We start from the raw sequence: 21,887 nt of genomic DNA, 5'->3' as shown, positions 1-21,887 counted from the left end.
ATGGGTTCTGTTGACCACTATATGTCAATGACCCATAGCAGAACACCCCCCTTTTTTCGCAAAAGGGATAGCGCATGATCGATGTGTTCGTGTCGTACAACTATCATCATCAGTTTCACTTCCAAGATGTTATGTAAACCCTTTCTGCATATGTATAATGTAAATAATTTCAGCAAATCCGTGTTGTGTGGGTAATTGCCTAGGTAAACCTACTTTTCTGGTGACAATCTACATTCCGGGAGGTTTTTTGTCTCACCGATCCATTCTCGAATGGTCAACAAAGTTTTCCTTCAATCTTACCCCAAAGCTGGAATGGATTTTGTCACTAGGATCTTAAGCGAGTCCTAGTGTTCTAGATCGAGACTATGTAAAAGTGATTTGGGAATAATCCTAACTATTTGGTTAGGTTATTTTATTACAAATTGCTTGGTTTGTTGGATTATATTTGTGTCGCAGAAATGGGTAGTCTATAAGAGTCTTTTACAAATGGGTTTTCCCCCTTGAGATATAAAAAATACGAAAATCATGATGTAAAGTGTCTTAAGGGTTGGAAAAATAATTTATCCCCTCATAGGTTAATTAATTAAATTTTTTGGCCAAAAATTAATTAAAATCCTAAGCTAGAAATTTAATTAATTCTAGGTTCTAAGTAAATTTAAATTCTCCAAAGGCAAAATTAGTTGGTCCATAAAAATTAAATTTTAAAAGGTCTAGGGTCTAAGGTGAATTATTTATTTTAATAAATTTTAAGCCTTTGATCCCTAGGGTTAAGTCAAAGTCAAAATTTTGGGAAAATTAATTCAAAATTTTAATTTTTGAATTCATTAAAATGCGTTTAATTGAAAATTTCGAATTTCCCCAAATATTTAAATATTTCAACAGATGAGATTAAAAGGAATTTTAATCTTCATCAACGGTCAAGATTGTTTTGACGAGGATCACTCGAACTAGACGTTGGAGGATTTATCTTTAAATAGGAAGTCATTCGTCGGTGAATGGATCCGACCTTTGAGTCGTGTACTTAGCAAAAAGCTCTTGTGTAATCTTCTTCCTAGATAATAAAGAAAGACTTTGGGGTGAAGTTTGTTGGTGTTACTCTTCATGGGAATACAGTAAGATGTGTTGTTTTCATGCATAAATTTTTCTAAAGCCATTGATAATAGCTTCTAAAGAGTGATTTGAGTAGAGGTATCTTGCTCAGTTGCTGAGGTTTAAATAATAATCTAAATTTTGAACGTAATAACAGGTATCTCTATTTGTCTGAATTTTATTATTATTTTCTCGCTCTATTTTTAATGGTTGGATTGAATTTTGCAGGAAAATCTTGATTTTAGATCCTCAAGCGTTAGGAGAAGTTTTTAGTTGGACTAGCCAACTCCCAATCCATGTTTTCTGAAGAGCCCAGCTAAATTTAATCTCAGGCTTATCATAAGAATTTTATTGGTGATACATGAAGGGTTTCAAGCTAAGCACCTCCTTTAAAATTTAAAAATTTAATTTTTATGTGCGAAATTGATAAATCTGGTTGTTGAGAGCATCAGATTATTAGATCTGTGACTGGAGTTGAACTCACACTCCTCATCTCTGATAGATCTGTAATTCTTGTGCATAGATATGTAAAAATTTTGGGTTTCTGACTTGGGTTTCTGGGTTCTAGTTTTATCATTGTATATTTCATTTGGGTGTTTTCTTGTTTTTGTGCAGCTACAGATCTGAGGAGAAAATTTGTGCAGAATCCAGATCTAGGCCCTGAAGGGTAAGATCTAAATCTCTAGGGTTTATCAACGTAATTTTCCAAGGGTATCATTCAAATATTTTGCAGTCCAAGGGTTTGAAAAAAAAAATAATCTGGAAATAATTTTACAGGGGTTTCACTGATAAATCTGAAGCATTAAAATACAATGGTGTGAAATTCGTTTTTCTGGGTTTATCTTGAGGTTTGGGCTACAGTTTCTCTGTTGCCTGGGGTTTTCTAACAGAAAATTTCAAATTTGTTTTTACTGCTTACATCTTGGGATTTTCTGAAAATTTCAGATTTCTTATCCCTTTGCCCAAACCCTCCTCTCTATTGCCCGAGTTTGCATCCTCCTCCTGCGTCCTCCTCCTCTGTGTGCTTGCAAACTTTCGATGCCCTCAAAGCTTCTTCTTCTTGCCCACTACATTCCACACCTGCCAACTACAAGTTGCATCTTCTCCCTCATACCTCTGTCAGCGCCCTCCTGCATTTCCAAACACTTCCTGTAAATGTGTTGTCCCTACCTTTGCTGTCTAAGTCTATTTCGTTGCTCCTCTGCGTATCCTTCTACCCTCGAAATTTCGTCCAGCCCGCAACCCTCAAATCTGCGTTCATACCCGTAGTCTTCTTATCCATACCCATTCCTCGCTCCATATTCCTTTATTGTTGTCATCGCAGATCCATCCTACCCACAGCCTTTCATCCATCATTGCCACCATCTGACCCACGTCCATTCCACTGCTCCAAACCAGCTCCCTCAACCTCCTCTCCTCTATCGTCACTGCGCTCACCGCCGCAAACCTCCATACACCAACAACAAAAAACATTTGATTATTATTTATATGTATGCATTAGGTTAGGCTAAGTCTTATTTTTATTTAGTTTAGTTAGTTTCTTTTTTCATTTCATTTGTATAATCGTTAGGGGTTAGGGTTAATATTTTTCATTTGAGATTTGATTTTGATTTTGATTTGTTTTTTTTTTTTTTAATTTTCATATTTTCTTTTTTTGATTTCATTTATTTTTGTTTTTACTTTGATTTTGATTTTCTTTAATTTTCCTTTTCCTTTTCTTTTTATTTTCGACTTGATTTTTTTTGGTTTTACATTATTTCAATTTTTTCTTTTTTTTATGATTTTTATTTTTATTTTTACTTACATACAAAAAAAAAACAACAACAACAACAACACATTAAAAAACCTAGAAAAAAATTTAAAATTTAAAAAATCTAATACATTTAAAAAAAATCTAAAAAAAATAAATCCCTGTGACTAAGAAATTAAATTAAAAGAGGATTAGCGCTTTCACATTAAAAATTTTAATATGGCCTATGGCCCATTAAGATTTCAATTTATTAACCCTTTTAATTTACTTTTCATCTAGTCTCTTCATTTTACCACATTAAATTAATTTCCTAAGGAATAATTAAATTGTTCATCTAAAGTTCCTTGGTGTCATTTCGTGGTAAGTGATTTCTCCATTGGCAAGTGCAACTAAACTTTTAAAAATTATATTGGCTATAGGAGAAAGTTAATTAATACTAGATCAGGGTCATTAATGAAAATCATTTTAAATCTAGAATCTCTTGCTTGATAGAGTTTTAGGCATTTTACAATTAATCGTTCATCATCATCGCTTTGCCACATTATAATTGCTTTGGGTGACCTGTTATTACTTAGTTTATGGTTAATTCAAATTAAAGGCACTAGTCTGTAGTCATTTTTATCTTTTGATTATGTCTTATTTTAATCTATCTATCTCAATTGACCGAGACTCGCTTTAAATTCATCAAGTTGTTCATCCTTAAAATCTCATAGAACCTGTGTTTCACAAGCTATCCTCATCCATTTACCTTAGGGACTACCCCCCTTGACTTGTCTAGGAAAGAGTCTAAATGGAGTGAGTAAGGATTACAGTGTCAGCCCTTACTTTGAGCGTTGTCGCAGTGCCTATACACTTTGTGTGACAACAGGTTCCTAAGTCTAAACTTAGAAAGAAAAAATATTAATGGGTATTAATAAAGATAAGGGTGAGAAGCTTCTAAGAAACGAGGATGAAGTCTGTTTCAATCTTAGCCGTTGATTAGAGACTTAATCGAGGTCGTTGATTCATGAACAGGAAAAGTATAAGAGAAGACTTGAGGATCATTTGGACACACACCGGCAGATACTCAGTATCTCTAGGAAAATCGATTCTCAAGTAAAGGAGATCAATTTCAGAGGGAAAGTTGCAGGGTGGAGGAAGAGGAGGGCATCAGCAGGACGCAGTGTCTAAGGAGGAGGTGATGCAAGGATAGTGGAAGGCAGCGTAGAAAGAGATGTAGTCCAGAGGAGAGACATAGCCCTCACGCAGGCTGACACAGAGGGACGCAGAGCCACACAGAGTGACACAAGAGTGGGAGCAGGGTCTCCGAAGTGTCAGAAAGTCTCAGGTTTCTTCTTTCAGTTTCTATGTAACATCATTCCCTATAAAAGCAATTGTTGTTGAAGATTAATAAAGCCCTCATTTGTTGCACCGGTTTTCCCGCATTGAGTTTTTCTGGGGACAATTGTCCCAAAACAACTGTGCTGATGTGATTGGTTCTTGTGCATGTATTTTTCTCTAGGTAATTGTGTGATAACTATAGTAGAATTTATTTTAATATTTGCTTAAGGGCTTTTGTAAATAACTTATTGTGAATAATAAGTAGGTGAAATAAATCAGTTGCTACAATAGAATTTCAATTTAGAAATTTTCACATGGTATCAGAGTAGAGATCCGGCAACAAGATAAGAAAATGAACTATGGGTCAAGAGCATGATGCAAAGGCATACACTTAGGGGGACTCACGCAGATTTCCAGAAGAATGCACAAGGGATATGAATTTCGATTATTCTATGTTAGCTTCCAGATTGGAAGAAGAAGTTGCTTGCTTAGCAAGCTCTGCCTCCTCTTAGGTTTGGTATATAGACAATGGAGCTTCCTGGCATATGACAGAAATCTGAGAATGTTTTTTAGATTATCAAGAAGAAAAAATGAATTTTCAGATCACCATGGGAAATAAGGCAAAGTGTACTCCAGTAGGAAGAGGTACTGTAGTCTTTCAAACCGAAGCAGGAGAGCGGCTTCAAGCAACCAATGTGATGCATGTGCCAGGATTGGGGATGAACTTACTCTCCGTATCTCAACTTCAAAACAAGGGCTATGACGTTTTCTTCACTAAGGAGAAAGTATATGTCAAACACCCGAGTTGGAAAAAGAAGGCCCAGATTGGAATCAGAAGTAACAGGTTGTACAGGTTGCATCTAAAATCACCAATGGCACTGATAAGCAGTGATGGAGACAAAGATTTGAATGAACTATGGCATAGGAGGATGGGACACTTACGCCATGGGGCTTTGAGAATTCTCATGAAAACAGTATCAGGAGTTCCAAAACTAAGTACCGAACAAGATGATGTATGCAGAGGGTGCGCTCTGGGCAAGTATGCCAAAGCAGCGTTTTCCAGAAGTAACAATAGGGCTAAGAGTGTGCTAGGATTGATACACTCAAATATCTGCGAACCAATGTCCACAAAAGCTCTTAGTGGTGCCGAATACTTTGTCACCTTCATCAATGACAATTCCAGAAAGACATGGATCTACTTTCTGAAAACCAAGGATGAGGTTTTTGGTCGATTCAAAGAGTTCAAGGCTCTAGTGGAGAATCTAACAGAAAAGAAGATAAAGGTGTTGCACTCAGACAATGGTGGAGAGTATGTTGACAAGGACTTCAACGATTTTTGCGCTAAGGCATCAGAAGAGAGTGGACAGCTCCCTACAATCTGCAGCAGAATGGAGTAGCAGCAAGAAAAAATAGGACTATTGTTGAAGCAGTTAGGGCAATGATGTATGATCAGGATATGCCTAAATTCCTGTGGGAAGAAGCACGCAGCATGGCAGTTTATGTCTAGAACAGGACTCCACACATGGCATTGGGCAAAATCACTCCGGAGAAGGTCTTCACAGGGAAGACACCTGAAGTCAGTCATTTCAGGATATTTGGGAGATTAGCGTATTGTCGTATATCCGAAGAAAAGATAAAGAAATTAGATCAAATAGTTGATAAAGGATATCTTGTGGAATATAGCAATAATGCTAAGGCATACAGAGTCTATCTTCCAAGAAGTAGGAAGGTAGTAGTTCGGCGGGATGTAAAGTTCATGGAGAATAAAGATTCCAAGAAATCTCGAGAAATGTCGTCTGAGGAGCAGTCGAAAGACAAACCATTGATCAAACCACTTTGACCAGCAGAAACTAGTACCAGAAATTCTCCTGAAGACAAAGCTTCAGAACAGGAGGAATCTCAGGAAGACGAAGAGCTGATAGATGTGCCTACTACCAGTGGAAGAACAAGTTGGGATCTCCGACAAATTCCAAGGTATGCAGAGGACTTCATTGGTGCACCCAGGAATAATAAAAGGGAGCGAAGACAGTGGGCCAGATACCAGGCCTTAGTAGCTCAAGTTGGGGAACCTTCTAGTTTTCAGAAGGCCATTCAGCATCAAGTATGGGTAGATGCTATGGTGGAGGAATACAACTCTATACTGACCAATGATGTCTGGGAAGTGGTACCTAGGCCTCAGGACAGGTCAGTGGTAGGTTAGAGACGGATCTACAAGGTCAAATATGTTGCAAATGACAGTGTAGAGAAATACAAAGCCAAGTTTGTGGTTAAGGGGTATGCTTAGAAGGAAGGGACAGACTATGAAGAAACCTTCGCCCCAATAGCTAAGTATAGTTCTATTAGACCGTGATATCTCTTTCTGCACAGATGGGGTGGGAGATTCATTAGATGGACACCAAGATGGCATTCTTGAACGAGGTAATAGAAGAGGAAGTATACATTGAACAACCAGAAGGTTTTGAGATACATGAGAAGAAATCTCATGTGTGCAGATTAAAGAAAGCCTTGTATGGGCTTAAACAGGCACCTAGATCATGGCATGGTCGAATTGATGGCTACTTGCAGAAGATGGGGTTCGTCAAGAGTGACGCAGACCCTAATCTATACTATCTTGTCGTAGAGAATGAGCCTCTAATCCTAGTATTATATGTGGATGATCTCTTCCTGACAGGCCAGACTCATCAAACACTACAAGAAAAACCTAGCCACAGAATTCGACATGAAGGATTTGGGACAGATGCATTATTTCCTGGGGTTGGAAGTTTGGCAACAAAAGGGAGAGATCTTCCTTGGACAAGGGTAAGATCTTCCTTGGACAAGGGATATATGCTACAGAGATCTTGAAGACATTCAGGATGCGCGCCTGTAGACCTATGACTACTCCAATGATCACCAACTGGAAGAAGATTGATGTATCAGAAGATAAAGACGTTGATCCCACCTTGTACAGACAGCTTATAGGGTCCCTGATGTATCTGGTCAATACCAGGCCAAACATTTGTTATGCTATCAACACCCTCAATTAGTTTGTCGTGGAAACGAAGAGGGGGCATTGGGCAGCAGCCAAACATGTTCTCAGGTATATACAAGGAACAAACGAGCATGGACTATTTTACACCAAAGGAAATGACATCAGTCTAAGTGGGTTCACTGACGCAGATTGGGCTGGAAGTTTAGTAGATCGAAAAAGTACAACTAGGTATTGTTTCAACATTGGATCAGGAATGACCCCCTGGTGTAGTAGGAAACAGAAATCAATGGCTCTGAGCTCAGCTGAAGCAGAATATATGGCAGCTAGCACAGCTTCGTGCAAAGCCATATGGCTTAGAAAATTGGTTGTGAATCTATTCAAGAGAAGGATGGAAGCAACCAGGATCATGTGTGATAATCAGAGTTACATCAAGCTCTCTGAGAATCCAGTATTCCACGATCGGTCGAAGCACATTGATATCAAAAGTCACTTTGTCAGACAGTGTCCAACGAGGAGCAGTACAGTTGAGGTACACTCATACAAGAAAACAGGTGGTAGACATCCTCACCAAGGCTCTAGGAAGAGCAAAGTTTGTTTATTTCAGGGAGAATATGGGAATGGTAAAGAATCCATTTCAGTAGAAATGGATAAGTGTCAAGAGTTGCAGTGCATCAGCTAGCAATGGCAGTGCTATGGGCAGCATGATGCAGCATGTTGAGAGGGAGCTGCAGTACAGATGCAGCAGTGGCAGTGGCAGTGTCATGGGCAGTAGTACAGGAAGCAGTAGTGCAGGGGATGTGAGGCAGCAGGCCAAGCATCAGCACAAGTACTGATGCGGAAGATCAGTGTGATGTTTCTATAGTGAAGCATTGCTAGAGCACATTCCTCGCTAAGAGGGAGTGTTGATTTTTGGTAGCATCGGATGTGCTCTAGCCTTGAAATTTGGAGAGGCTAAGGCACATGAGATCTCCAAGACCCAGAAATCGTTTTGAAAAATTCCACCCAGATGAGGAGTTATTAAAATAATTAATATTTTTAATGGGTTCCTAAGTCTAAACTTAGGAAAATAAAAATATTAATGGGTATTAATAAAGATAAGGGTGAGAAGCTTCTAAGAGACGAGGATCAAGTTTGTTTTAATCTTAGCCATTGATTAGAGACTTAATCTCGGTCGTTGATTCATCAACAGGAAAAGTATAAGAGAAGACTTGAGAATCATTTGGACACACACCGGCAGATACTCAGTGTCTCTAGGAAAATCGATTCTCAAGTAAAGGAGATCGATTTCAGAGGGAGAGTTGCAAAGTGGAGGAAGAGGATGGCATCAGCAGCAAGCAGTGTCTGAGGAGGAGGTGACGTAGGGATAGTGGGAGACAGCGCAGAGAGAGACGTAGCCCTCATGCAGGCTAAAGATGAGGGACGCAGAGCCACACTGAGCCACGCAGTGGCGCACAGGTGAGGCAGGAGTGGGAGTAGAGTCTCCAAAGTGTCAGAAAGTCTCAAAGGGAAAGTCTCAGGTGTTTTCTTTCAGTTTCTCTATAAAATCATTCCTTGTAAAAAAAATTGTTGCTAAAGATTAATAAAGCCCTCATCTGCTGCACTTGTTTTCCAGCATTGGGTTTTTCTAGGGACAATTGTCCAAAAACCAGTGTGTTGATGTGATTGGTTATTGTGCATGTTTTTTCTCTAGGTAATTGTGTGATAACTGCAGTAGAATTTATTTTATTATTTGCTAAAGGGATTTCGTAAACAACTTATTGTGAATAATAAGTAGGTGAAATAAATCAGTTGCTGCAGTAGAATTTCAGTTTAGAAATTTTCACAAATGTAATAATCATAAATATATAAAATAAATATGAATAAACAAAATTAAATAATGAAAAGATATGTCTTATCAAAAGGACATGTCCTTCAATAAAAATGTGCCCCTGATTAGGTATTTATATGGAGCTCTGTTTGAAATCAATCATCCCTGTAATATTTATTCTATGATCAATTTCTCTGATATTTATTCAGTATATCCTGATAGATTTCTTTATATTCCATGTATTTTGGATATTCATGCTCTGAACCAGATTGATTCATCACACAAACACACACACACTGTAGTACATTTAAACAGCCTCATTTAAATTTATTGACCCTCTTAAATCTACATACTTAGAGCACTATAATGGAATATGTGATCTGTACCTTTGTTTTGCAATGAAATATAAGATGCACTGACCATTATATATATGAAAAATAAAGATAAGTAATTGGAGAATTATCGTTGCTCTACAAGACCAAGTTAGGTTTTCACCTGTTTGAGTGGTATTAAACCAATGAAACCATGCATCAAGTCTTGGAAAAGCCCTTTTGAGAAAGGTAGAAATAACCTCTTTCTCCAAACTTGTAGATGTATCTTTTGTTAGTTCAACAGCTAGATCTGGAACACATAGAGAACCAAATCAGAAAAACTGAGATATAGCTAAATTCCATTTGATTGAAAGTACATAGAAACAAAGACTCAATTATACAGTCATAGTTGGTTCGTCATTCAATAAAATTTAATTTAATTTCACAGGCAATAAGAAGGAAAGAATTAATCAGCAAACATGGCATGCAGTAATTCCACCATTCATCATCAAAGAATTTTAATTGAGCCTAGAAATGCCTAATATATATTATATTAAATTAATCAAATATTTAGTTTTTGTATTCACTAACTAAAAAGAGAGGCCTCTAAAGTTGAAGCCAACACGTTGGATAACCATGATCACAAGTTAAGAGTAAGTGACGGACCAGAAAAGTAGAAAGAAAATGGCACACATCAGAAATTGTTATCACCAAAAAATCCAAAACATTTCCAACTCACAGGTATTGGTGTTTCGAAGTAAGGCATGAATGATTGGAGGCTTGAAATTACTATAACACAGTTGACATTATGCATATTTAATGTGCTTAAAGGTCAGCCTACAGTCTCAGAAAAGATAGGGCATTTATACAAGAAATGCAAACTGACTTGACTGCACTAGTATGATATAGAATAAGTGAAAAGCAATAGTAAGGAAAAGAACGTGTACACTCATCATTTTTATTATCATAACAACGTGTACAGAGGATTTTCTGTTGTGGACTCACAAAGGGGACTACATAACCATTGTAAAACACATAGAGAATGGCACATTGATTGCATAATTATGCAAATACATAAGGACGTCACTTACTATATAAAACCATTACTTAATTATCCCCTTTTATTTATTATTAAACTTAACAATGAACAGATACATTTTTTTTCCAAAAACACCAGCTGTTCTCAAATAGAACAATAACAAACAAAGGGAAACAGGTATAAATGTCAAAAATAAAGGCTATGAGTGGCATCTAGCTTGAGTGGTTAAAGTGAGGCATTGTTATCCTCCCCACCCAAGTTTGATTCCTGCTTGTGACGTGCTTGCCCCTCATGGGCCATTTTACTATTGATGATTCTAGCTCAGCCAGGTACTTCTGCACAGGCCTATGTGTCTAGGCATGCAGAAGTTGCCCACAGTCTCCTTAGGTACCTGCTCTAGTGTGAGAAAGTTGCTAATGTAACTTAGCCTAAGTCTAACTGAGGAAAAAGAACATATTATTATGTTGGCTTATTGAGCTAAAGAAATTTAGGAAAAGTAAAGAAAATTACTTAGTGAATATGTTCTAATCTCAACCATTGATTTCAAGTGAGGCGAGATTTAACCTCAGTCGTCAATCACTTTGGAGATTGGGATTAGGAATTTAGCTCAATAAAACGTTATAAAAGCAAGGCTACAGAGATGGAAAAGGCACACTACAGCAGCACAAAATTGAGAGAGGCTTCTTAGTGAGTGTCGAGTCCAAGGAAGGGTAGCAAGGAGATCCAGATCAGCCAAGGACGGTTGATCAGCCGGATCAGATCCAAGGTTGTAAGTTATTCCTCAGTTGAGCCATTATCCCAAGACGAGAGACCAAGTAAGTTTGGATTATTAATGAAAAACTTTGATTGGGCAAAATCTATGTGTTGCTTTAATGAGACTGGTTATTTTATTTTTGCTTTCTCTAACTGTTAAGAACCAATCTATGTAAGTTACTCAGTAGATTTGCAATCTACTAGGTAAATATTTTACTAGGTATTAGGTTCAACGGAATCTAACATTGTATCAGAGCCACGTTTCTGAAAATCAATCTCAGAATTACAACAAGCCAAGTTTTGGCTGCAAGCATACAAAGGTGAATTTTTTTAGGGCTAAAGAAATCCTTCATACAATGCTAATTTTGACTTTTTTTAGGCCGTACAAATTCGTAGACTGGGGGGGTGATTTTTTTATGAGATAAAAAAATTGAGGGTCGAATACGTGGCCGATAGGTTTGACGACCCACCCAACCGCCACACTAGCCATCAGTAGACAGTGTTATGGCCATCGACAGTAGAGGAGAACCACACAGTAAGTGGCCAGCAAAGTTTGCACCACAAGACGCCAACCAGGGATCTAGTCCTACGCATGGGAAGTCAATCGCGCAGTCTGCATAGGAGTCACCAGGGTCGACAACCAACAAACCGACACCACGCAGAAACAAAAAAAACCACAGTCACAGAGGAGTGTTGGTCTTGGTGGTCAACAGGTAAATAGTGACCACAACCGCAGAGGATTCTTGGCCAAGGTGGGCGATAGGTAAACCGTGACCACAGCCTGCAATCATCATAGTTGTCAGCAAAATGCGCAGCAGATTCCAAGAAAAGTTGACGGGAGGTTTTGTGTGGATTGATTGCAGGACACGAATGTCAGGGCGATAAAGTAGTCACACTCACCTGCAACAGGAAAAGGTTCTAAAATAGTGCATTATTTGACACAACTATGTTAGCAAATAGGTTTGTGCAGGGGCAGAGACGTTGATAGATTGAAGGAGATAAGTTGCAGATAAATGATCACTAGAGCAACCACTAGACAACAAGGCCAGACGTGAGACAACTGGAGTGTGTGCAGGTGACAGATCATGAAGAACAGTGCTAAGTATGATTGGAAAAGGTCAACCTTTAGAGAGAGATAGAAAAACCAAACTAGTTAAAAGCACATTTCGGTGCCTAAAGGGCCAAGTAGAAATTCTTCAAAACTTCTTCTACAAGAGTTGAAAAAATGGTCATCATGGGTCTTTGGTACAAATACAGATTAGATTGAGAGTCAAACTTACTATCTTGGAAGGCTAGGGTCACATTAGTACTCAAGGAAATGAACTCTTGGAGATTGTTGAGACTGAGATCCCAGAGGAGTCAGATCCTATAGAGAAGGCCCTTCTAGCAAAGGAGATAAAGGCACAGAGCGTACTTATGGATGTCATGAAGGATCTTTTGATCCTTCACTTAACCAAGAAGAGGACAGCCAAGGAGATGTTTGAAGCATTGGTAGAATTATACCTAAGAAAGACAATAGACAGGAAGACGATATTGAAAAATGTGCTTCGGACTATGCAGATGACCAGATCCAACTCGGTGATGAGTTATTTGGTGAAGATAGCACAAATTCGTGATCAACTTGCAACAGTGGGAGAAAAGTTAAAAGACTCAAAAACAGTAAATGTAGCGATAAACGGATTCTCAAAGGCATAAGATCCATTCATCAAAGCAGTTTGTGCTCGAGATAAATTACACACATTTGATAGGCCCAAAGATGACTGCATACAAGAGGAAATCATTTTACAATAAAAGGGAAAAATCAACAAGCAAGCAGATGACGAGAACGTGGCTCTGATTGCAAAAGGAAAAGTAAAGAGCTCAACAAGAGTAAGGAGTCAGCCTCATAGTCAAAGAAGATGAAGGACTTGGCTGTGGTCAAGTGTTTATCTAATCATAAGATGGGACACTAAACTTCATAGTGCTCGAAGAGGAAGGAAAGGAGAAAGGGCACACGACCAGCTGTAGTTGCATTGGCAGGAGTTTGCCAAGAACTTCAAAACAAAATTCGCACTTGTTTCCTACTTTACCTCGAGCAAGTACCAATGAGTGTGTGGCTACTAGACAGTGCAGCCACAAAAGATATGACAACAACACAAGAGAAATTCACCAACCTAACCGAGTGGGATTGAGAATTGAATGTGAAGCTACGCATTGATACGAAGCATGTATTTAGAGGGGTTGGAACAGTGTTATTCCAACATGAGTCAAGAAGCAAGATGGAAGTGAAGGACGTACTATGGGTGTCGGAACTCAGGTTTAGTTTGCTCTTAATCTCGATGATCGAGAAGAAGGGGTATAGTGTAGCATTCTAGGATGGACATACACTGATTAGAGCTAAGGGATCTATCTCGAATGATGACCACGTCTTTGAGTTAAAGAGAGCAACCTATGTAGGCTAAAGGGCCAGCCTATTTGAGCAACGACAAGACGCAGATCCGTGACAAAGAACAAGGAGCAAGCAGCTCCAAAGATTGAACAGTTTAGAGCAAGTCAACCTTTAGGTTCAGAAAGGGAGGAGTAGTTAACAGATTCCTTCTGATCTGTCAAGAAGGTCTCAATATTGCTAATGTAACTTCACCTAATTCTAACTTAGGAAAAAGCACATGTCATTATGTTGGATTATTGAGCTAAAGAAACGTAGGAAAAGTAAAGTAAATTACTTTAGCATATATGTTTTAATCTCAATCGTTGATCTCAAGTGAGGGAAGATTTAATCTCGATTGTCAATCACTTTAGAGATTAGGGTTATGGATTTAGCTCAATGTAAAGTTATAAAAGCAAGGCTAGGGAAATGGGAAAGACACACTACAGTAGCACAAGATTGAGAGAGGCTTCTCAATGAGTGTTGGGTCTAAGGAAGGGAATCAAGGAGATTTGAATCATCCAAGGAGGGTTCATCAGTCAAATCAGATCCAAGGGTGTAAGTTATTCCTCAGTTGGGCCATTATCCCAAGACAGGAGCCTAAGTAAGTTTGGATTATTAATGAAAAACTTTGATCGGGAAAAATATGTGTTGCTTTTTATGAGATTGGTTATTTTATTTTTGCATCTGTTGAATGTTAAGAACCTAGTTGTGTAAGTTATTCAATAAATTTGCAATCTGCTAGGTTAATAATTTACCAGGTTCTAGGTTTAACAGAATCTAATATTTACTTTCACAAGGAGACATTTCATGTGGATATAACCAAGTATGGTTCCTAGGTGACTTTGACAAATTAGATTCTCCCTAATCATGGCCACTTAGTGAAGAACGGAATCCACAAGTTGTTGGGTGACGTTTCTTGCTTTGACTGAAAGCATCCAATCAAAAAACCAATGTCAAAGAGGATGACAAACAAAATTACCTTCTTCCTATCAAGCAAGTCCCTTCATTATACAAAATACAACCCTCTACACAAAATCATGTCCCATTGAATGTTATCAAAACTAGACTGGACTTGGAAAAAACAACCAATCCAACAACTTCCAGGATTGGCCAGCTTTGGCAATTTGCATATGTGTGGGCTTCGCTTCAAAAACACATTTCTCCTCATCCAAATTTGATGATCATTAGGTCGATTTTGGTCCTCTTGAAAAGAGGAATTCAATGTTATAATCATCTCAATCAAATGAGCTATCCAAAGTGAAATTTGACCCTAGTTGCCAATTTTAACAGCCGTAGATTGGTAACACGTGTGAAACTACAGGGTCAACAAGGAGGCCGAAAATTGCAGGTGAAAGAGACCAAAGTTGCAGTGAAAATTACAGGTCGAATTTCTTGGTCAAAGGAAAAAGTGAAGGCTGCAAGAAGGCAAGTTTGACTTGGGTTGAAATTCTATAAGAAGAGAATTTTGACTAGGTCTTGGAGGAGTCTTGGTCAAGGGTCATAGGTCTTGGAATTCATCAATTGAATTTCTATAAGAAGAGAAGAATTCTTGTGGGTTTGCCTCTCAAGTGGAGAGGTTTTGGCCCTAGCTAATCACCTATATCTTTTGTCCTCTTGTCTTATTGTTCTATATGGTTTGGTAATTGTAATTGTTTAATGATAAGAACACTTATTATAATTAAGTGAAAGAAGAAGCTAAACAAGATAAGTAAAATATATCACAAGCAGTTATCAAAGTAAGAGAAATCACCTAATTTGTTGCCCCTAGATTTTCAACAGCCAGCTCCACCATCTACACCAATCACTAAACTTCTCACCATCCAGCAATCCTCTTAGATGAAGGCAGGATACCACCCAACAAGTACTTTGATCATTTTGCAATCAAGTGCTTTTATAGTTTACTTAATGTTTTGGGCATTTAGTAAGGATAAAGGGGTGATCTAGATGCTTGATCAATCTTGACTGTAAATTTGTCCTCTCACATTATAGGGGGTTAATTTTTAACCCTATTCCAGTGGGACCTCCCCTAAGGCCTTAGGATTGTAGGAGGGTAACTACTTGGAAGACCTGGATAGAAATAGCATGTTCATTCTCCCTTTTACCATACTTAGCACTTTCCATGTTACATTATAAGCCTTTGATACCATCTCCATTCTTCGGGTCTAACTTGTCATTGGTTCATTACAATTGCACTCTCTTATCCACATTATTAAGTAGAGCCAAAAAAATTGCCTTCTAGGTTGATGCAGCTAAAAGAATGGAAAAAGAATAATATGATTGTTGATAGGTAGTTGTCATTGATGTCAACCCAAGCAGCACCAAGACCTTCCCCGATTTTTGTCGCTCAACATGACATGGAAAATCATTGATTCTTGCATCCATACCACGCTAGATGGATTCTCCTCGTCAAGATGTTTCTGATGGTATGTGACACGCCACATAGTTCTTCACGGTTTGAGAGATATTTGCATTTGAAGTTAAAGACCCCAATGAGTGGGAAAAAACCCCAACGGTTGTTGACATGGCACTCCTTCATTGGTTGTTTGTCACTAAACATCTAGTAAAAGGGTTATTTATCATGTTTCATGGAGAAATCATCTTGAGGAAGGGCATCAAAATATTTTGCACCCACAAGAGGTGTCCCTCATTAATTAAAAAGCCTAATCTATTCACCACAAGGGTAGCGTCCTTCTAGCTTGGTCCACAAGGTGTGCACAATTCAAATTTCATCTCCTAACAAGCCCTCCAACGGTCAACCTAAGAAGCCCCTTCTATCCAAAACTTTGTCTATAAAAAGGAGACCTATTATCCTCCTTGAAGTATGCACTTCTTATGACATATCCTTAGAAAATACCTCTAAAATTTTCAGCCCATAATGTAGATATCAATAGGAAGGGTTAGGGTTTTATTTTTTTTTCTCTTGTTTTTTGGTGATTCGTTGGGCATCAGGATTTAGGATTCATTTGAGTGGTTTTTGTTGGAAATCAAGGTAGTTGAGATTAATGTTGATTCTCCTTTCATAATAATTACTTGTGATATTTGTTGCCATTTTTTATTAATTTTATTTTACTTCTTCATCAAGCAACCACCAAAACATGAAGATCACAAAGAACAAAGAACACAAGATATAGGCTCCATGCTAGGTCAAAACCCCACAACTAGGGAAAACCCAAACAATCCTCTTCTTATAGAATCAGATCAACAGAGATATTCAAGACCCAAGACCAAGACAAATTCCTCCATAAGATCCCCAAGTTAGCCCTCCAATCATTGTCACAAATTTGCCCTTAAGATGCCTTGTCTCACAAAGAAATCCGTCCTCCCTGTAGCTTGTATTTTACAAACCTCATGATTCTTCCATAGCTTGTATTATTAGGAACAACTCACATATATTCTTTAGGAATCACAGTCATCATAGGTACAATTTGCATATCTTCTTCATGAATCACAATCATCACAGAAACAACTACATATCTTCTTCATGAATCACAATCGTCACAGGAGCAGCTAGCATATCTTATGGTCTCTTATCATAGACTGCTAAAACTCTTTTCATATCCTTTCTCCACGTCTATATCTTCAAAGAAATTTGCATATCCCTGCCTCAAAAGCTTGCATATTGCTTCAAAACACGAACAAACTACTTCAGTTTGGTGGAGGATTCACATCTATAAATAGGTGTTCTTGTATGCGAACAGGAGCTGACTTGACCAACTAGAGAGCCGACTTAGTATTGTGGAGGTAAATTTGACTTTTTTTTACTAAACAAAATATTTCTTTTCCTTTTTTTTAAATGGGCTTTGACTCAAATTGAATTCTTTGACTTCAACAAAACCTAGAAGCATGAAGAACATTCTTGACTAAAGAAATAATAATATAAATTTATTTTTCTTCTTTTATAAAATTGATACAAGTACAAAGATAAATATGAATACTGAACCTAGCTACTTTTCCAACACTCCCTCTTAACTAGGGAGCTTTTCATAATGACTCAATAGGTCTATCTCAAGTTGAAATATTCTCATAAGAATGGATCCAAATTGATAAGCATCAAAATATCATCATAACCAGCATTGTCACATTACCAAGGCCTTGACAGGTACACTCTATCTTTCTACAAGATCAGAGCACAATGTTGGGAGGCATTCCATGGAACACCACAACGCCTCACCGAGGTACATAGTCCACCTAGGATACCCAAAGTATATCTTTCACCAGACCATTTCCCTCAAGGGAATGTTTGTCCATCAGACCATTATTATCCTAGTCCATGTACTTGACTTAGGATCTCCATCCTAATCCATCATAGTGCATGATTCAAGAATGTATGTCCAAGATGTTGAAATTTGTAATTAGGTTCGGTCTTCATAAATGTATTTGAAATGTACTTATCAAAAGAACGAAGAAAAATATTTTTATTCTTACTATTATGACTTGTTAAAGCATGGGTTTCATGCTTGGGTCATCATGTTTTACGTCAAAGTCCCCATTGAGGACTTTTAGGATTTATTTTGAGTCATTAGAGTCATTGTACATTTAAAGAGACCCTTCTTGGGCTCTCGAATCATGTAAAAAGAATTAATTTTTGAGTCAAAAATGAATTTAGTCTCCTCCACACCAAGTCGGGCTAAAGAAGGTCATGTTGGCATCAAGTCAAGTAATTTGACCTCCCTACCACGCTATAAATACAAGGAGTTTGAATTCATTTGGAGCATCTCATTCACTCTCACATAGTTCGATCTCTGAAGCTAGAAGTTGGAAAAGTTCGAAATTGTTAAGGGCTGGAGAAGAAGCTAGAAAGAAGTGTGAGTTTGTAGAGGAAGATAGAAGGGCTCAAAATCGATTTTTTGGGACAAGTCTCACTCCATTCCGCACTGTATCAAGGGAGATCAAAGTTCTCCAAGTTTGGTCGAAACTGTTGATGCTACTGTTGTTGGATCAAAGCTGCTACTGGGTCGAAGTGGCTTGTGAAGGACTGTCATCTGCAAGAAGGATTGAGGGTTGACTTGATGTGGAGGGAATCTTTGTCTAGGTCTAGAGTCTTGGATTATCTCGAGAAACTATTGAAGGAAGAATTGTTGAGTGGTTTTCCCCTAGATAGGGGTTTTTCTCTAGCTTTTTGCCTACATCTGTGGTCCTTGTGTTATTGTTTTGATAATTGCTTAATGAACTAAAAGACAAAAGAATCACAAGTAATTATCTATCTAAGAAAATATTTCTGCCTTTCTAATTTTCTAACACAAGATGCGCATCCAATCCACCATTCTCCTTATCTATGCCCATGTACGTGACTTAGAATATTAGTCCTAATCCGTTAGTACCTGACACAAGGAGAACCATGCTAATTCAAATCATCATTGTCCCTATCTGTTATGCATGCACTAGAGTTACGGTTGTTAGTGTTGGCCTAGTACATGACATAGGGAGAACCAATGTCCAACCTTACTCCCTCTCAACCTGAGAGGAGAAATCCATGCTCACTCCCTCTCAACCAGGTAGAATTCATCAACAAACCTCAGCTTGTGTCAAAAGCACACATACTTCTCTTACATCAGCTACTTCTAATTGTAGCTTCCCTCAATCAACCCTATTATTACATAGATTGCTTATCTTGCAATTCCTAGGACTCTCATTCTGCGTCCTAACAGATAATTACCCTGTACTTGAGGTATTCACCTACAACATCCTTAACTATGTCCACCACCACTTCCTGCACTGATTTCTGCCTTGAAAATAGTCTATCTCAAAGTTTCTTCAACAAACTAATTATCACAAGGTTAGCCAATCCATTGTTCAACACAACATGGCTGAATTTTTCAATCAATCTTTATGAATCAACACAGCTCCATAATCACAAATAATTATGCCCTCTAGATGTTATTCTCATCTTTTCCAAAGTAGCCAAATCCCAGGCTCTTCAAATAAGCCTTCTTGGCAATCCTCTAGCTGCCTCTTAGATGATTGTCCTTAGCCCTCTAACTGTCCTATTGTTGCTTCAGATTAACAATCCTTAGGACACCAATTAAACTGCCTTTCAATAGTGATTTAGCTTATGTAAGACCACTAACATAAGGTCTTTCAAGCACAACCCACTTGATAGTGAATATACACTACGTTGTTGTCCTCAGGGTATTCATAAATCTGTCCTGACAATGGTGAACCAGCTCTTAAGCTCCCTGTACAAAGAGGGTTTCTTCAAAATTGTCCTTTAAACATCCTTCAAACTTTGAAAGGCTGCTTCTTAGGGTTTCTTCAAAAGTCAATCAATGTACAGCCCATTCGCTGTGACAAGTTTTCCACTTGTCCACACCACTTCGGCCTTATCAAATAGCCACTTATAGTGCTCTAATTATTGTACATTGATTGCTTCTCTAACTATTCAAAATTGGATCTGTCTCCCTTCACTATGCAAGCCCTATATTGCTGCCCATCTGCTCTCACTATAGTACATTTTTCTGAGGCTGAATATGGCCCACTTGAAAATTAGGATTCCCTTAGAACAGTGAAGTCATACCTCTCTTCATTTTGGGTCTCAACCTCCTATTCTATGCATTGTCCACAAAGTTTATGACAACCCTTTAAGGGCAATGCATAGATTGAATGAGCCCTAAACTAGGGCACCCTTGTAGCACAGAGTATCTATGCACCATGACAACAACTCAGATTAGGGGTTGTCACCTTAATCCCCAATCTCTCCATTTAAGCTGACTCCCAATAGCAGACTAATGGGGGTAGACCCTACAAAAACGGAATGAAGGAGAACTAGTTGGGAACCAACCAGTTCGGGATACATAATAAAGCAACCAAGTACTCATTTTAGATTTAGCAAAACTTATAGGATTCGATTAGATTTAGATGATTGACACCAGTGCCTTATGGAATTTAGGTCCACGTAATTGATAAGTAATTGTCGCTTGGATGAATAACTATCTTATATGAAATGTAGATCCTAAAACTAATGTGAGATGCAGGAATCTTGGTTAATTTTAGTTAAATGCCTATCTAAGTTTTAACCCTTCGATCTTTTCTATATTGAGCCTGATTTTGTAGTAAGTGGCACAAAGAAGATAAGGTGAAGCACACTAAGGTGTGATTAACGACACCTCTCCTGAAAATCTAACATACCCAGTGCCTCCAGCGTTGCAGAGAACTGTGGCTCTGACGACTGCAAGGTCACTGTTTTAAGTACTAAGAGAAATAGATTTCTCAAGCAAAGATCGATGGGTACCTATCTTTTTATCGACCAAGCTTATGCTTGGAAGTAAATTTTAACTATGCAACACCGACTTACTATGCAAGTGCACGAGATGATTAGAAGACGGAGCAAGATGAAGCTAGATAAAGGATCGAAAGCGCTTATATCACGATATATTTCTGAATTATATGCCAAAGCCTTAATTGCCAAAATAAATATTCACTTCACAAAACAGTGATTGAAAAATAAACTTCTTAAAACATTCAACTCAACAAAGTGCTTAAAACATCACAACATAATGCCCAATATGAAATTAAATCACAAGCTTATCACTTCAGTTTGTCTAAATTCTTTCCAATGCAATTATAGCTCAGAGAACAAAAACTTCTTCACAATTCTTCAAGATCACCCTCTCCTCAAGATAATACCAATTATGTAAATACTCAAAATACTCAATTTAGGGAGCGTAAAATATACAATTTTCCACAAGTCCACAAAAGAGTATTGAACAATTACTTAAAAATTTCTCAAAATTAAATATGCAAGAAATATCCAATAATTCAAGTAAATAAACCCACACTTGGAGCGATTAAAAAATATTAAAAATCCAATGCCAATGATCATGAAACTTAGCATGCAAAAGGCTTAAGCCCTTAAATTTTGAAAATTAATTACCAAGAAAAGCCATGAACTTTAAATGTTAAATAATTCTTCAAGCAGTTATGTTATTAAAATGATTTTCTTAAATGACTCAAATCCAGAAAATATTTATTTTTTTCTATAGTCAAACTTTAGAGATATTAAAAAATAAAGTTACTTTGACTATAGAAAAATCTTAAATTTTTACCACGAAATTTTTTTTAAGATTTAAAACCCCAAAACCTTTATCACATAAAAAATTAAAAATAACTTAAGATGAACTTTCATTAAAATTTATGTCGCACTTTAAAAATCTTTTAAAGTTATAATGTGAGCAATAAATCAAAAAAGATTTTAAATGTGGAAACATAAAAGTTAGATTTTAATTTTTTGTTTTAAAGGGATCAATGTAAAACCTTTTTAATGTCATAAAAAAAAAATCTTTTTAAGAAGGCCAAAGGTGAGATTTTATGATAAAGTTGAATTTAATTTTTGTTTTTAATGGGCCAAAGGCCACACATCAAAAATAAAATTAAATCAAAAAGAGAAAGCAAAATTCAATTCTTTTCAAAGGCCAACACCAAAAAAAAAAAAAAAATTAATGAA

At 37.5% G+C, this 21,887-nt stretch overlaps 1 protein-coding gene across 1 annotated transcript in view; it reads right to left on the bottom strand.

The window, feature by feature from the left end:
* GCS1 (glucosidase 1) overlaps window positions 1-21,887 on the bottom strand; it is a 450,551-nt gene that overhangs the window by 245,361 nt on the left and 183,303 nt on the right. Inside the window, exon 14 of the mRNA XM_089385790.1 lies at window positions 9,433-9,558. Within this exon, the coding sequence (XP_089241916.1) occupies window positions 9,433-9,558 (126 nt within the window). The remainder of the gene's footprint in view (window positions 1-9,432; window positions 9,559-21,887) is intronic.

Source organism: Pinus tabuliformis, chromosome Q (assembly GCF_031772625.1).
Source record: "Pinus tabuliformis cultivar Carrire ecotype Pingquan chromosome Q, CPIR1, whole genome shotgun sequence".
Classification (NCBI taxonomy): domain Eukaryota; kingdom Viridiplantae; phylum Streptophyta; class Pinopsida; order Pinales; family Pinaceae; genus Pinus; species Pinus tabuliformis.
The sequence above is the reverse complement of the archived record's forward strand: the minus strand, read 5'-3'. Positions and strand labels throughout refer to the sequence as shown.